Below are 16,897 nucleotides of genomic sequence, written 5' to 3'. Positions count from 1 at the left end.
ATCAGAATTAATAAATGTTTACCTGTCACCGTGTCTGCAAAGGTCAATTATTTCACACGCATAGTGAATGGAAATTGAAACAAAAAGCATTCATTATGAAACGAGTGACACTGGCCTGATAAGTACCTTACAGAGAGCCCTGCGATGTACGGCTGTGATACATAATACACTGGAATGTATACTGTAAGATAGCTCCTCCAAAGAAAATATGTTAAAAATTCATGTATATTTTCTAGTTTTATTAGAAACACATTTTTCTCAACATGTTGTATTTATACAGTGAATGGTCTAATATGCACTGGAGGTCACATAAGCTTAGGTTTATTGAAACAATAAAAGACATACCATGAGGGCTTGATATTCAAAGAGATATAGCAGCTACTAGCTGCATATTTGACCATCAATTTTTAATAGTTTGGATTTTACTCCTTCGAAGACACAAAAATAAAAACCTGTCTAAGTATGTATTTCTAACAATTTTATGAATGTATTGTCAGCAGACTAAAAAATTAAGAAGTCAATTACTCCTTTTAACACTTACATTTTGTCTCAACACGTTCTGCAGATGATGGTGCAAAGCACTTTAACAGTATTTGTGCTATTTTTTTTTCAATTTGGCAAATGTCTACTTTACTTATGTTTTTATTCTTTTTTTTTAACCTTTTATTTTGTAAACAACATCTTGTACAAACTAGCACAGTGAACCACAACCCCAGCAAATGTGTTTTTATCTCCATACAATATAAATGAAATCAATACAAAAGTTTGGTTGGTTGCTTGGAACATTTTTATATGGATCGAGAGGTTCTAAAACATGGTTTTCGAGACTTCTGGACTCCTGAATTAAATAGATTACGTAAACAGTTGACTGTTCTAAGTCCCATTTAGAACCCCGGTAGAAGATTTTTAGAAGGTAGACTTCATTTCAACATTTCAAGTTCACTTCCATTTTAAATAAAGGGTTTGCAATCCGTAGAGGGTTTTTACTGTTTGCCTTTTGAAGGCGGCCTTCTTCAGATTTGGTGGAAATTCTGAAACCAAGAAAAGAAAAAAAAAGAAACAAATAGTCCAGACGGAGGAAAAATTGCTTCCTCTTGCCTTCGGAAACAGTGTCAAAAAGGTTAAGTGTCAATATGGCAGAGCCTTGAGAGGCAAAGAGGTCTGAGGAGCTTCTGAATAAATACAAGGGACAAGTCTAGTGCCTCGAACATAGTCTGAACACCGCTCAGCCTTCCTACAGTGCCAGGTCAGCACACAACCAACCCTCGGCCCCTTTATTCTCTCTCTCTGTAAAGCTATTGAAGTCTTTGACAGTAGCTAATGATGTTTTCGTGTTCGGGACATACTATAGGAGATTTCGAATGGGTTGTTTTTTACCCCACTGGTGAATGTTAGGGGGTTTGGTCGCTATGCCGGGCCACTGACAGGAGTCAGGAGGGGTGACAGGGTGCCCCAGGAGCCCACAGAAAGGGGGGTGAAGCAGTCTCTCCAAGCTTTTTATTTTTCTTGTGAGTCCAGTTTTGGAATGGGGGGGGGGGGAGCAATTGAAACACCCAAATACAATACTGAAGACGATGTTTTTGAGCAAAATTTTTTATGCCTGATACGCTTTCCCCACAAAAAAAGATCAACAAATCAAATGGGAAAATAAATAAATAAATATGAAAACACCCAGAAAAATGATTCAATGGCATTGCCCTAACCCTGTCGATATCCATGTCCCTGTTCTCGACCCCAGCCCCCAACACCACCACACCTCGCCACCCTCCATTACCGAATCTCTCGCCAATAGAGTCCGCTGTCTCGGAAAGCTACCACACAGTGCCCTCGTTCATTTCCGAGGGCGGGTGGGACAGGTGGTTGTATCCGCTGCCGTTCAGCGACAGTGAGGTAAAGGGCGGACTAGGGCCGAACACCTCGGAGGAGATGCTGTGCAGGGGCCCCGGGATGCCGGGCTCCGGGCTGGGAGAGTCCCCTGGGTGGTGGGACATGATATCGGAGAAGCGCTGCACCTCACTCGAGGGGTGGTGGCCCGGCAGGGGGTGGTCCATACCTCCGAGGGGGGTGCCCGTGGGGCCTGAGGAGGGCACGAAGGGGAGATCGACCGGGGTCTGGGCCTGTGATGACGGAGGCCCCTGAGGGAAGAAGTCGTAGTTCCCTCCCGAACCGTAGTACTCGCTTTGATAATCTGCAGATCCAACAGGAGAAGGAAAAAAAGCAACGTTAACTCTGAGAACAATGAGTGTGCAGAAATAATGAATTCATTCAATATACACAGCTTGATTTGTATTAGAGAGGGAGAGAGGCCCTCGCAGTACTATATTAGTCACAGAGCATGTTACACTTAAAAATCAAAACTGCAATTGGGTGGGGAGAACAACGTGGCCACAAATTTAATTAAAATGGGGGCCATTTCATCAGCGATTCTACCTACTGAGACCGATATCTTTTCAATTCAGCAGAATATTATTAGACTTTTTGCTTCTGCAGAAAGAACGAAGGCCGGAGCACAAATGAAATTCTCTGAAAATGATCAGATATTTCAAAGCATTTGAATGTGAGTGTGGTATTAAATCACTGAGAGGTAAACTAACTTCACATAAACTTAACTCACTGCTCACTGATTTCCAAAAGCCCAGGAGGAAGTGACCCAAACCGAATAATACATCACATTTGAATTTGTTTAAAAAGAAAAAAGAAAAGTGCCTTATTGCTGAATTTCCAAACGTGCCATAATTTTAAGCAAGAGCAGAAAATCTCTGCACTGTAGGTCGTTTTTATATAGATGTTTCTTTAATTCTGTGTACTAAATGGACTTGTGCTTTTTGTGAAAAGAGCTCAGAAAACAGAAAGTGTGCGGGCCTAACATGGCACCCATTTCCTTAAGGTCAACACAGACAGTCAAGACAGACACCTTAGCTGACGAGATATAGATAAGAATAAAATAGAGCATTGTTTCATTACAACAGAAGCCGACAGAAAAATAGAAATGATAGACTGATCATACCGGACGTCACTTTGACGTGAATAACAAAAGGATGTTTCATAAGAGAAAACACGTTGGAGGACGTGAACATAATAGTAATTGTTCTTTGACAAAATTAAAAAGCTAAATTATACGCATACCTCCATAGTAGGAGAAGGGCCCGTTGGGGATCAGCTCCCCGGGCTCCAGCCGGTCCACCAGAGTCCTCATCCGCCTCGGGCTCCGGAAAAAAGCGTGCCTCCGGGCGCCCAGCGCGCTCAGCTGCTTCATGCGCCTCTCTTTGGAACGTCGGTTCTGGAACCAGACCTGGACACACACGCACACACACACACACACACACTGGTCACCTCATGTCACGCAGCGGACATGCAATAGGCTGCTGACGCCATTTTGATTGCGCGTCAATATTCTGTGAGGGAGATGGGAGGGGAGTGAAGGCGCAGGTGGGGGGCTGAGGGCTGCTCCGGTGTGAATAAATATGTAAACAGACAAACAAACACACCAACTGGCACGTTGTGGATTTTTTTGGAATGTGCAAATAGAACTTTCTGTAAATTCCCCCCCCCATCCAAAGCACGTGTAATTAAAAGTGTCATATTTTGCTTGGCACCTGCGCCGCCTCGGCTTCCTATTAGAGTAAATAAATCTGTGTGTTTTGCGCCGTGCGTGATGAGCCGGCGTTAAATCCGCAAGGCTCTGAGCTGGAGAGCACTGCGCCCAATTATCGTTACGGCAGCGAGAGTCACATCTAACCTCCCTAATGATCCTTTAACCCCCCATTTACTCCGACTGAAGGCTGCAGCAGTGGGGGCTTAAAATCTCCAATTAATACTTAATAGGAGGGTTGTTACCAATATATTACCGGGCTCTTGGAGGTTATCATTTCCTAATCTATAGGCTGGCTTCCTTTAATGACGCTCTTCCCTTTCCCCCTCATGCTCATACATATTAGATGCCCCTACTTCGCCACTTTCACTTTATCGCCATTAATCTGCTCTGCTAAACCTCCGTACCTTTGATCTGCCCCACAGCCTTATCCGGATTAATAAAAAAAAAAAAAAAACAGATTTATGGAAACCTATTAGTAAAATAAAAATGCAGAAAACCTCTGCTTCCCAACGATTTCCGAGTCTACTTTTTCTGGTCGTGGATCTGTAATTATTCCTGATGTAAAATATAGTTTTCTATAATGTACAAAAATTCCCCGGCGATACTTTGGTGCGCCACGTAAAATAACAGCTGCAACATTTTTTTTGGAAATCACCAAAAGAGAAAATAAAATAGTTCCTCATCATACAAAACCGATGATAATAATAATACTAATAATACTACTACTACTACTACTTCTACTACTACTACTACTACTACTAATAATAATAATAATAATAATGCTGATAATAATAATAATAATAATAATAATAATAATAATAATAATAATAATAATAATAATAATGATAATAATAATGATGTCGGTTGTCTGTGTTGCTCTTTGTTTAACTGAAAGTGGCCCTGCTGTAATTCGGAGTTCTGAAGAGACAGTCTAGACCCCTGAAACAGATTTCGGTCTTTCCACTTGGCTGGAAATGCTCGCAGCATGGCTAAATGTGGTCGCAAAACGTGATGGCAGCGCTGTGCCAGGACTCCCAGCGCTCCCAGAGCTCCAAGCAGCCCGGCGCCAGTTGGCGACGCTGCCCCGTCACGAGCGCCAAGAATCAAAAATACCCATATAAATTACCCGTTTCCAAATCAACCTCGTCCCTCGGCCAATCTCTGGCTTAATGAATTCAATGCGGCCGCGCAGTTTGAAGGGTGAGGCCTCCTCTAAAGAGGGGTGAGGGATGCGAGAGGGGGAGCTGAGTGGGGAGCTGGTGCTGGGGAAGGTGGAGCCTCTCGGATGGGATGAGGCCTGCACGGTCACGGCAGCCTGGCAGGGACATTTTTCCATAAAATATAAGCTGTTACATCACGTCTTTTAATGGGTGCGTAACACCCTCTAAAACAGACACGGCGCGAGCCCTCCTCCTCAGCCCGTGGGGGTCGCCTAAATATTATTCCCATAATATTTCGGACCCGACAGAACCAGGAGATCCCCGCTTTGGTGATTTACTACTGAACCGCCGATAAATGACTGGGGATGGGGAAACCTGTAATTACAACAGAGATTTTTATTGGGGGCCACATGGACCCCGGTTTGAGAAATGCCCCCATTTTCTAATAAATCTCAGCTCTCTCTTTGTTTGGTGGTTAATGAATGGGCTCTCAGTAATCCAGCTCAGCACACGGAGCTCCTGCAGGGAGCTGTCAGAACCCAGCCTGGGTGCTGAGTGGAGCCGTTCCGTTACCTGGATGACCCTCATGTTGAGGCCGGTCTCCTGGGCCAGCTGCTCCCTGATGTGTCTGGTGGGTTTGGGGGTGGCAGCGAACGCCGCCTTCAGCGTCTCCAGTTGCTTGGCCTTGATGGTGGTCCGGGGGCCGCGCCGCTTCCCTCCGAGGTTCTGGTCGTCGTTCTCGTTGTTAACCGTTTCTTTGTCGGAGAGGGTGGCTATCTCCGTGTCCTTTAAGACCACGTCGTCTTGTAGCTGGTCTTGAGAGTCCGGCGATAAACTCGGGTCGCTGCATGCAGTTACTGCAGAAATGACACGTGCAAATTAATTCACCAGTGATGAACTGCAGTGTTACACAACAAACCCCGTCCCCTGGCCCCCAGCAGCAGCAGGGCAGGGAAGCCAGGTTCTTCCCAAGGCCCTGGTTCAGGTTCAGGTTTGCACCTGAACGCTGTTAACATTAACATTCATACACACAGACAGAGACGGGAACTTTCATGTGACTGACGACACGCAGGTGATGTGCTTTTCTCAAGAAACTTGGACATTAAGTAAAAATTGCAAACATCTGTAATGAAACCCTGCAGGACAGATCATGGACCCGGCACAGCGCAGGAAGCGCGCGGCGCTCCGCGGCCTGGGTTTCAATTCTACTGTCTGAATGCCGTCCAAGTCCCGGTCATGGACATGATGAAGCCACTGCGGGGCTGAACACATCACATCCATCACAATTTATCCAGCCTTGCACACACACACACACACACACACACACACACACACACACACACACTCGCAGGGCTCCCTTCGTACCTGAGAGGAGGTTGGTGTCTTTGACACTGGTGTTGTTTAGATAATCGTCTTTGCAAACGAATTTATTCTCATCTATGATGTAGAGCTCCTCGCCGGTGGAGAGCTGCTTATTGCACATCATGCAGGTGAAGCAGTTGAGGTGAAACACTTTGCTGCGGGCCCTCCGGACCAAGTCGTTCGGAGAGATGCCCTGCGAACAGCCGCCACACTTCGTGCCGAACCGCCTGCAGGAGGGAGGGGGGCAGGGATTACTCTGGTTATCAGGACAGACTTCACACAAATGAGTTTAATAATTCCGCCGCTCAGCAAGGTGTGGTGGAGGTGCTGCAGAAGGTGGGCAGAGATGGACATTTTCAAATTCTGTTGACGTGACGCAGTAGAGCTTGAAAAAAAAAAAAAAAGAATTTCTAAAAGAGTCCAGACATGAAGTCTCAGTCTATAAACCCTTTGTGACCAGTCGAAAACAAACGCAGCCTGGGGGCTGAAGCCGAATCTTAACCCGTTCTGAAACAGAATATTTCCCGCAGCAACCTGAACTCAGACAGGCCGCTCATAACAGCTGCAGACTCAGCTTTAAAGCACGCTGTGTAGGAGCTGCTGGGCCGCGTGCGATTTCCACAATTAAGAATGAACCTCAGGCTCAGGCCACACTGACATGTTGGGTTTAATAAAATAATAATGATAATAATGATAATAATGATAATAATAATAATAATAATAATAATAATAATAATAATAATAATACATCAAAATATAAAATTCTGTGTTGTTTATTGTGCGTGCAGTTAAAATCTGTTTGGCAGAGTGACGCTCTATAAAGACTTTTAATTATAAAGAAATGCAGTGACGTCGCGCGTAAACTCAGTCTTACTTTTTCTAATTCTTTCCAAAATAAGAACACGGTTTCCTCCCGCCACGAGCGGAAATGTTCTGTTTTTCTCTCTACATTTCCAAGCTTGCTGTGCTTTATATAAGCCATAACAATCCGCCGTTAACAGCTGCTTTGGAATAATAAATTCTAGCCGTGCCATTGACTTCGCCGTTAAACAATGTGTATTGAGTGGTGTGCACTGCTTGTTGACTGCACGTCTGTGATTGCATTGTCTGCGGACTTGATCTTTTCAACTAGTTTGCTATTGAAATCCACTTATCACGTCCTCCTCGCTGGGACTGAGCAAACACGTCGGGCCGCGGCTCCTGCGGCCCCTGCGGCTCCTGCGGCTCCTGCGGCTCCTGCGGCCGGGGTTTGATGCTGTGCGCCGGCACGCTGGGAAAAAAAACACCCCAAGTGTGATTTCCTCGATTTCCTAACAAACCGCCCTCCTCTCCCCGCTGAGGGCCAGTGCACACGCGCTTAATGTTGCTGCCCCTCTTTTGTTGTTGTTTTTTTGCATAAGAATCCAAATTAACAAGCTTTTAATTACTCGCTCCTAATCAAAGCTCATCGCCTCCGAGCTGACGCCTACAGGCACGGACAGGTCGCTGGGTCCGTTTACTCAGAGAAACCAGAAATAAACAGACGATCTGCACTCAAGCTCATACCTGGAATCCTGCGTGCAGGCAACAGATGTGCTAGCTTCTTTGGAAGAATTCTAAAAAATACACCTTATATTTTATTTTAACTGTTTGTCTGAAAAAGCAGTCTGAGCTTTTAGGAATTACTGAGCATTTTAGTGTTTGTTAATGAATACTATACCATTTATTGAAACGCTGTAAGTAATATAGAAGATGTAAAAATGTTATTTGTACTCAATCTGCAAGATTTAAAAATATTTTTCACCCAACTGAAAATGTCTGGCCTAAAGTACGAATGTTTCCATCTTTGATATAAAGCACCGTCACCATCCTTGCTGCTATTTTGTGCTACTATTTATTTTTTTAGTTTTAGTATTTTTATAATTTCCTAAATGCATGTGTGCCTGTTAACTTGCTGCTATACAGACGCATAACAATAATGATAATCAAAATAATTCTGACAACAAAAATAATCAACAAAAACACTTTCTGTCACCTCCCCCGAGCTTACCTAAAGAAATCATTTTTGCAGTACAGTCTCCCCTCTCGAGAAAAACATTTCTCTGTCAAATTACACTTGCACTCGCAGCACTGCACGCACTTGACGTGCCAAGCTCTGTCCAGCACGTTGAGCAGAAAGCGGTCCAGAATAGGCCTCTCGCAGCCGGCGCAGTGGACCATGGCTTTGGCTGGGCTGCAACCCCGCAAATGAAGCACACAAACAAAATCAACAGCACAGTCCGAGCATTGACCGCGTGTCTGCCTTCTCCCTCCCTGATTCGCCTGGAGCTCCCGGGTGAATGTGCGCGGAGAGGCCAGCCGATCAGGTGTCACCGCAGATTTCTCCCTGCATGCGTAAAAGGCTCAGCGTCCAAAAAAATCAAACAGACAGGCAGGGATGGCAACTGCGTCCTCTGTCTCAGGGGGGGAAAGCCAAAAGGAGAGCAAATAAATAAATCAGTCCTTAACTGGATCCGGGGCAAAACACGCAATTCACCCAAACTGTATGTTTCAACACAGGAAGCTGCAGATCGGCTCAGGCGAGAAGACCGGAGCCACTTTGGTTGTCCCGGCGCTCTTGGAAGTGACGCATCGGCTGAGAGGAGCGTCGTGTGCCGGCCAGTGCTGGAAGAGGCGTCTAACAAAATGCTTTTAGGGCAGAGCTGTCACACAACAAGACACGCACGCCTATAAATAATTCAGTGTAATTTGACATGGCAGCGTATCCACTGATCAAAACCCGGCGAGAAACAAAACCACGCACCCAAAAGATTACAAAAAGAGTGTCCGCTGATCCTGGACGTTAAGCTCGCGGTGGCGGTGGATGCTGGGATGCGCTGGCGGCTCCGGTAGTAGTCAGTGTGTATGCTGGGATGCCCTCAGTCTCCAGTGCCGTGTGTATGCTGGGATGCCCTCAGTCTCCAGTACACTGTCTTGCTCCTAAAGCTCCAGCCCAGCCTTATTCCCAGCCTCCTGACGTCAGGCCGCGGCCGGACCAATCAGCGCCGTGCCATGCCAGAAACCATCAAGCCGCCCCATCATAACCCAGCCAGGGCTCTGCCTGCTATTTATGCCACACTCTCAAGCAATTGTCAAGAATTTCCCTGCAAACTGTCATATGTTAGTGAATGTGTTTGGAGGAAGCAGCCGCGGCGGAGGGCGAGCAGCGCGGAGGGAGAGGCGCCACTTCTCAGCTGCTGAGCAGACTGTCTTCTGGGCACGAGGGGGGCGTGAAGGAGGAATCTGAACAGGTAGATACAGCGGCGGCTTCGGGATAAAGAAGCTGGAGGCGCATATTGCATGGCGCGCTCCCTGCTTATTCCTGTCAAGTTACTTTGCGCCAGAACGCTACGCAAAAGTTGGGTATGTTTCTTTTGTTATTTGAGAGTAACTGGAAGCTTTTCTCATCAATAAACCAGCCGTACGTTAAAACATCCCATCTTAACTGCCTGCTTTGCACTTGAACGCATCTTCAGCTGAACGTTTGATTGCACAGCAGCAAGCTGTAGAACTTCTCTGCCAAGATCTCAGTGAGGTGATGACTGATGTGACGCTTTCTCTTTCCCCCCAGTGCGGCGCGGTATTCCAGAATGCTCATTTACTGTAGCAGTGTTTCCTCGCGCAGTTTTTTTTTTTTTTGGTGTGATGGAGAGGAAGCGTGGAAGTGAAAGACAGAAAGGCTCTAAAGTTGACAGCTCGTGCAGCTCAGCCCGCCAGGAGCTCGCGGCCCAGACACCTCGGACGATTCATTAGGGAGGTCCAATCCACTGGAAGTCCACCTTAAGTAAATAACACCATGAGCCTAACAGCCTGCTGGACTCTCAGCCATTCCCATCAAAGAGATCAGTCAGGTTCAGTGCTGATGCTGCAGGCCTGCACGCTGCTGTACTTCCGTTAATACTTCAGCCAGGTCTCTCTCTGCTCAGTGGAAGTAGACTGTCTGGTCTGGAGCAAAACATGTTCGTTTCATCCCCCGGCCTAACCGTTCTCCAGGAAACTACTTTGGAGTAATTAATCTTTGAAACGTGTGTTTACACAAACTGGCCTACGGTGGCCTGCTGGGCAATAATCTAAGAAATATAATTACAGTAAGAAAATGGCGTATTTGTCTTTGTCGTGAAAAAGAAACGGAATGGCGAGTTGATAGAATCAAGCTCGATAGCTGCGCACTTAAAGCAGAAAAGGCGACCCAGGGACACCCATTTATTCTGGTCCAACGTCCCGCACCCCCCTGCACATGGGCTGCTTCTCATGCAAAACGCCCAGCTGCCTCCCGGCGTCTGGGGAGCGCCCCTTCAACAGGACATGTGTTAGTGGCTTGCAAGAAAAAGAGATAAGGCTTCAAAACACAGACTCCATTTCTTTTTTTTTGTTTTTTTTGTTTTGGCTTTACCACCTCTCCAGCCCGTCCTTTCCCTCTCCCTCAGGTCCAGTCTCCTCCTCCTCCTCCTCCTCCTCCCTACGTTTCTGTCTTTCTGTCTTTCTGCGGACGGTGCGTGTGAGCGCGTTCCGCTAAGCATCTGATTATGTTTCCAGAGACAGGGAGAGAGGGGTCACTGAGCTCCATGAAAACTGGGCGGGCCGGAGTTTTGCATAGAAGGGCAATCAGCAATGGAGATGTTGCATTTCTGTTGGGCTACAAGACTCACTTTTCTTGCTTTCTGCACTAAAAGCTGCGGGAGAATCTGAAAATAACCGCAGACATCCTGTAGTCTGCGCCACGACTCAAACTTCGAACTGCAGCATGTAAACAACTAAAGTTGCTGTTATTTCCATGTGTAGAAGATGCCTTGATAGCCTGTCAGTGGGGATAATCTCTGCCTGATTTAGAATAAACCAGAGAGAAAAAAGCCAGCTCACACAGGCAGATTAATCCACAAATAGAAGGAAACCAAAATATAGGCTATAGGCTTAAAAATATCTCAACTCCCCTCCAGGCAAAGACACTGTTAAATGCAAAAATGGTTTTAACCTCACCACTGTAATCCCTTACTAGCAATAGATTTTATTCTCACTCATATTTTCATTCTGATGCAGGCAGAATTTGTAAATTGGAGTTTGTGGAGCAGCGTCTGTGCTCCAGCTGAAGAACACCGAACTTCTTTGTCTCCCGCTTTAATCTCCGGAGGACTGGAGGTAGATGTGAGGGCAGAAGGCCTGTAAAGAAAAGTGACAACACTAGCTCAAAATCTAAATCTAAATCCCCCAATTCTCGTTTTCCGTGGTGCCCACTAAGAGGCCCCTCAGTTTATTCACAGTTAATATTGTATGCATTTATTTGACTCCCTCCAAAGTCTGGTTCCGGACCCTGCTGCCACACTTACCGAAAAGAGAGATTTTCCATCAGGGCCGCAGTGCTGTACAGCAGCCCAGGAGATTTGGGGTTTATGAAGTGCAGACAAGTGAACTGGTACACTGCGAGATAATTAATCTGAGATAATGAATGAGGCTGTGAAGATGCATGCAATCATTAATTCTAATCATGACACGTTTATTTGTCTCCCCTCTCTCCTCCAGGCTCAGTTAAGAGACACAATGTCACCACAACAGTGTGCGAGGGGCACGGCTGGAGGAAGCAGAGGGCTGGAGCATGCTGACGCGGGCAGGTGATTAGATGGGTTGGGGAAAAGGTGTTTCAAATATGAGCAAGAGATACTAAAAGCGATCTCTTCTTCTGCTTGTAGCTTCCCGGGCTGTGTGACATTACAGCGGGGCCAGTGAGGCTGGGCGAGCTGCCGGGGGACACGCCGTGACTCCGGTAATACAGAGAGAAAGATCACCCCCGACTGGAGCTTTGATCAACCGAGTGTACCGGGGAGGAGGCGGGTGGAGGTGGAGGGTGGGGTACCGGTCCGCTGCTCTGCTTTGGTTTGCAGTCTTTCTGCAGGAGATTTTTTTCTTTTTCTTTTTCAAAGGAATATTCAAACAGGCGCTGACATTCATGATTCATAAAAAGACGCACTGATCATTCTTCCCTATGAATGCGTTTATTTTAGGAATAAACAGCCCAGTTTCTGTGAAACTGGCTCAGTTAATATCATTCGAATCTTTCCCCTTTATTTCTACTTGGAAAACTTTACCACGTGGAATAAGAAAAAAATATTCGATGATGCAGGTGTGGCAAAATGGGAATATTTTGAAAGAAAGAAAGAAAATGAAAAGCACACGAGAAATAAGACATTATTGTATTTTATTTCGTTGCACGCATTGTGAGTCGCTTTGGACGAAAGTGTCTGCCAAATAAATGTAATTTACATGAAATTACACACAAAGAGGATTCTTAGGAAACGAAAAAAACGTCTTTCTTTCTTCTGTCAATAACGAAAAGCAGCTTCCGTGTTATTTAAAAGTTACAAACCACGCTGAAATGTAGGGGTTTTACGTAGTTCGCCCACCCACAGAAAGCGGGTCCAACTCTCGCCAGTGTGCCTCCATGTTCCTGAGGTGGGTGCGAGTAAAGCAGGAGCCGCTGGAGGGCTGGGGGCATTATCCTGCCCTGCCCTGCCATAATCAAGCACTCCCAGGACCGAAATCCGACCCTCCCTCCTCCTCCATCCATCCATCCATCCATCCATCCATCCAGTCCAGCGCGCGGTGCTCGCGCAGCAGAAAAGGCCCTATAGGAAATTCAGTCTGTAATTGTATAACTCACATGACTGGGGAGGCTGTAGGAGCTAACACACAGAGTCCCCTGTAGATCAGCAGCCAAACATATGCCGATGTGAACTCAACGAGGATTATTGAGCCAACGGCAGCCCTACGCAAACATTTTCCAGACTTTCCAACTCCGGCCCCGGCCTGTGCTGAGAGAAATCCAATGGGATTTATAGATCATCTCCCTACAGCTGTCCCTTCTCAGTCCCTCAGCCCCCCCCCCCACTCCATCCACACACACTGGCCGATATTCAGAGGCTGTCGTGATCCGACCTCCAGAACCACCCACAGCTACAGCCACCTCTGTCTTCACTCTGTGTGATCATCTGGCTGAGTCAATCTGGGGCTTTGGGCTCCAGAACAGTAACCCTGCATGAGACTCCGAGGTCACCCAGGCACCGCAGCCCCCACCAGAGTCCCGCTCACTCCTCTAGGGGGCGAATTCAGTCCGGGCAAAGACAGGGCTTAGGCAATGATACTATAATAATTACTATTATATTATTATTTCCCTAATTCCAGTTGATTTCTGGCGTTATGTGAGAATAAAGCTTTAGAAGGCAACGGGGTCAGGGTCACTTTATTCCAGTGATACTATATTTAGTAAAAAAGCTAAAACTGGATAAAGGCTCCATTATTGTGTGTGTGTGTGTATATATAATTTTCTGTTTTATAAGTTTAACAGGCAATTTTCCTAAATTGATGCAACTTATAGTCACGTTGAAATATCTTGTAAATATCAGTTTTTCCCTCTGTATATAAACAATAAGTAAGTGACGAAGTAAATAGATAAATGCAGATACAGAAGGCCTATAACGTATTTCGAGTTGTCTCCAAAATGAGAAGAGGCCACCTGTGACCGCGTTTTAAACCGTGACGGGACACTAGCATTCTCCTGCTGGAACCCATTAAAAATAATATTCATACAAACACAGAACATGGGTCTGGAGATTTCCATAGACAGCCTGTTAAATCAGTAGAACAAATCACAAAAAATCAGATTTCCATCACATCAGGCTGAGAACACTGACTGACTGAGCCAGGTGGGATTCCTCCTTCACTGTGAATCGAAACAAAAAAAAAAAAAAAAAACACAACAACTGCCTTTCCTCACATGAAAATGCTCCAGACAGAATGGCTGAGAAATGGAGGCCCAGATATGAAGGCGCTGGGAAGCAGCCTCCAAAGCAGTTCCCCTAGTTCAGATTAATGGTACTCCGCGTTTATTCTGCAGTCGGGGTGAAAGGGCTAGGATCACTAATGATATAATATAATGTGTGGCGATAACCACTCCCTTTGAGATATTATCGCCCGGTGGCCAATGCTCTGGGGACGGGCTGCCTGGCTGCAGAGCGGCAGATAGCTGCTGCTGCTGCGGCGGCGGCGGCGGATCTCTGCGCTCTGGAATAAAAAGCCCGCAAGGATGGAGAGAGGGAGAGCTGGCCGCCGCTGATACCTGCATTAAACCGAAGCAGAGCGGACCGGCGCATGCATGCTGCTTTATCTCCCATCGGCTGCTTTTTGATTATTTTATTAACAATAAGATGATGAGGGTTTTGCGGTTAAAACACCAGCGCAGGTTTAGTCAGGGACTCCCCACCTTTTATTTTCACCTTAAAGTGGTAAAACTAAAGAAAAAAAAACCGTTCTCGTTGTTTTGAATAGCAACCATTTTAAGTGATTTAATTAGGCTGCTGCCTGGAACATTTAGTGCTTTCTGAAACGGCGTTTTACAGCACCGGAGGCCTGGGCGATTATTTGACCCCAGAAGAACATGGTCTTAAAGGTGATTTGGTGGGAGTAGCAGGTCTTTATGAAGCCCACATTATAACTGTTAAACTAAATAAGAAAATATATGATTTAATGCCGCTAAACTCCGAAATTCTGCTTTTTCATGAACCATTTTCTTGAGACTAAACCCTTCAGTGAAGACTGAACGGCCTTACATGATTTGTTCTCTTTGGTGGAGGCTTCTATTCAAATTCTATGTTTAGAAACGCAGATAGAAATGCCTTCTTATGGTGTTTGAAATTAAGCAAATATTTAGTCTATTTTAAAGGCAGTGTTGTTTTGCAATTACTGCTGCTTTACTAAACTGCATATTATACATATACAGATACGGGAGCTAGAGCTAGACCTGAGTGATCCGTGGCCTACCTATATGTTATAATCGCTACATATCAGTAGAATTAAAGCTCTTGCAAATGCGTCTTCCAAACGCAGCTGAAGGCCTGCGCAAGAAGGGTAACGCAGGTGGCCATGTGCAGGCTGCCTGGAAATGTTCTCATGGAGAATATAAAAAAAAGCACTGAAATCAAACAAGAATCAAGAAGAGATTATTCTTTAACGTGAACGCGCAACTTTTCCAAAGCCGATTAGGCCTGCATAATTATCGACATTCACTGATCAATAACAAGCAGCGCAGTCCTCAACAGCATCTGAGTAAAAAGGCTGCGAGAGGGAAGGGGAGGAGGAGGAGGAGGAGGAGGAGGAGGAGGAGGAGGAAGAAGTGGAGTGAGTGATGCTGCTGTGCTGGACGCACCACGGCCAGTCCCGCACTATCCATCTTCATTGGAGCTTTTGTGTGCGTAAAAAGCAAAGGCGCGCAAAGGTAAAGCCCGCATCAAAGCCGCGGCTTTATTTTTATATCCAATAGATCAGCAGGCAGACAAAGCCTTATTTTCGCCAGGAGAGAGATATTTTACCTCTGCCTTACGGTTTTATGTTGGAGAGGTGTCAGCCGGGGGAAATGGATGGCTAATGCATAGGCAAAGCGCTGCTCGCCTCGGCATGCTGCACGTCAGAGGGGGGCAGCAGGGAAGAGCAGCGGGGATTTAGGGCCCCTGGGGGCCCAACACGGGGGACTGAACACTGGGGGGATACAAGCATCTGGCCTCCGCTTATACTGTAGCTCATAAAACAGTTGAACACATAAGCACACAGCCAAAGACACACATCTCTGTTAGACCGAGGCACGAGTTTGCCAGCTTTGGCCTTTTGTTAATAATCCAGGGCTGGTCCCGGTCTTGATGGGGCCCTAAGCAGAGACCCCCAACCTGTCACCCCTCCCCATTGTTTCTTTCTATTATTATAGGTCATGCTGGAAGGTAAAACTAGTGGCGTTAGGGATGCGATTACGATTTTCAACTGTTTCCAAGGTCAAGAAGGAGCTGTCATGCTCTACTAAATTAGCCTGGTAACATCTGAGGAAATACAGAAAAATGACAAAAAATTAAGCTAATTATTTGAATAAATTTCTAAATTATGACAGAGCATATTTTGCTCTTTTAGGACATCCAAAAGTTAATTAAGCAGCCAAATAGTTTGCTTTATGCCAGAGGCCAGATATAAATTCATCATTCAAGACATTGCATTCATTTGTTCAGTTGTGTAAATCTAGCTTTCCAAATGTGCTCCTCATTTAAAGGTTTAATGTATCCGACATTTTTCTTTTAATAGAATGCTTACATTTTGTAAGCAGCATCGTACAAAAAAATCTGTCGGAATCAGCCTTGAAATCTCGACATTAGCTGAATCTACTTCAGGCCCCTCTAACACACAGAACTATTAGCTAGTTGTTAAAATCTTATGCACTGCTCAATCCCAGACATGAATGCAGATTTCTCGCAATATGCTTCAAAGAGTTAACGAGATTTACAATGCCGCTCAAAACACAGAGCTTCCCTGTCATATTTCTCCCTCATGCTAAATAGAAATCTTAAGAAGTAATTGGAATTTACTGCATACCTGAATAACTGCATATAAATAAGCACACATTTCATCGGGGGTTCACTGACACTGTTTGGTAGCATAAAAACTGCTGCATACATTATAATACACAGCAAATAATCTTATTTTGCTGGAGCCTTTGCTACATGCTTAGGATGCCGTCCAAATTGCTGAGGACTCACACAAGCGTTTTCAATTTATTAAACCTATATGGGCAACATTTAATTTTAATGGGACAATTTATTTCTGGGAAGGGATTATCAGGGGTTGGTTGAAACCATGGCAGTGTGTAAATCTGACAGTGTTCATCTCATTTAAAGGCAGGCAGCCCTCCTCTGCTCAGGCCTGTTCCAGTGGACGGAGGAGGATTCAGGTGCCTCGC

General features: G+C 45.6%; 1 protein-coding gene across 1 annotated transcript; it reads right to left on the bottom strand.

Annotated features, from left to right (window-relative positions):
• Positions 1-224: 224 nt before the first annotated feature.
• Positions 225-9,059, bottom strand: lhx1a (LIM homeobox 1a). Its single transcript, XM_044202926.1, has 5 exons — positions 8,147-9,059; positions 6,121-6,344; positions 5,329-5,612; positions 3,127-3,292; positions 225-2,188 (listed from the first exon to the last, which is right to left on the bottom strand). The coding sequence occupies exons 1-5, from the start codon at positions 8,314-8,316 to the stop codon at positions 1,812-1,814; spliced, it is 1,221 nt and encodes a 406-aa protein (XP_044058861.1). The 5' UTR covers positions 8,317-9,059; the 3' UTR covers positions 225-1,811.
• Between the last annotated feature and the right edge of the window lie 7,838 nt (positions 9,060-16,897).

The sequence above is a fragment of the Siniperca chuatsi genome, linkage group LG7, assembly GCF_020085105.1.
Source record: "Siniperca chuatsi isolate FFG_IHB_CAS linkage group LG7, ASM2008510v1, whole genome shotgun sequence".
NCBI lineage: Eukaryota > Metazoa > Chordata > Actinopteri > Centrarchiformes > Sinipercidae > Siniperca > Siniperca chuatsi.
This window is presented reverse-complemented; position numbering and strand designations above follow the sequence as displayed.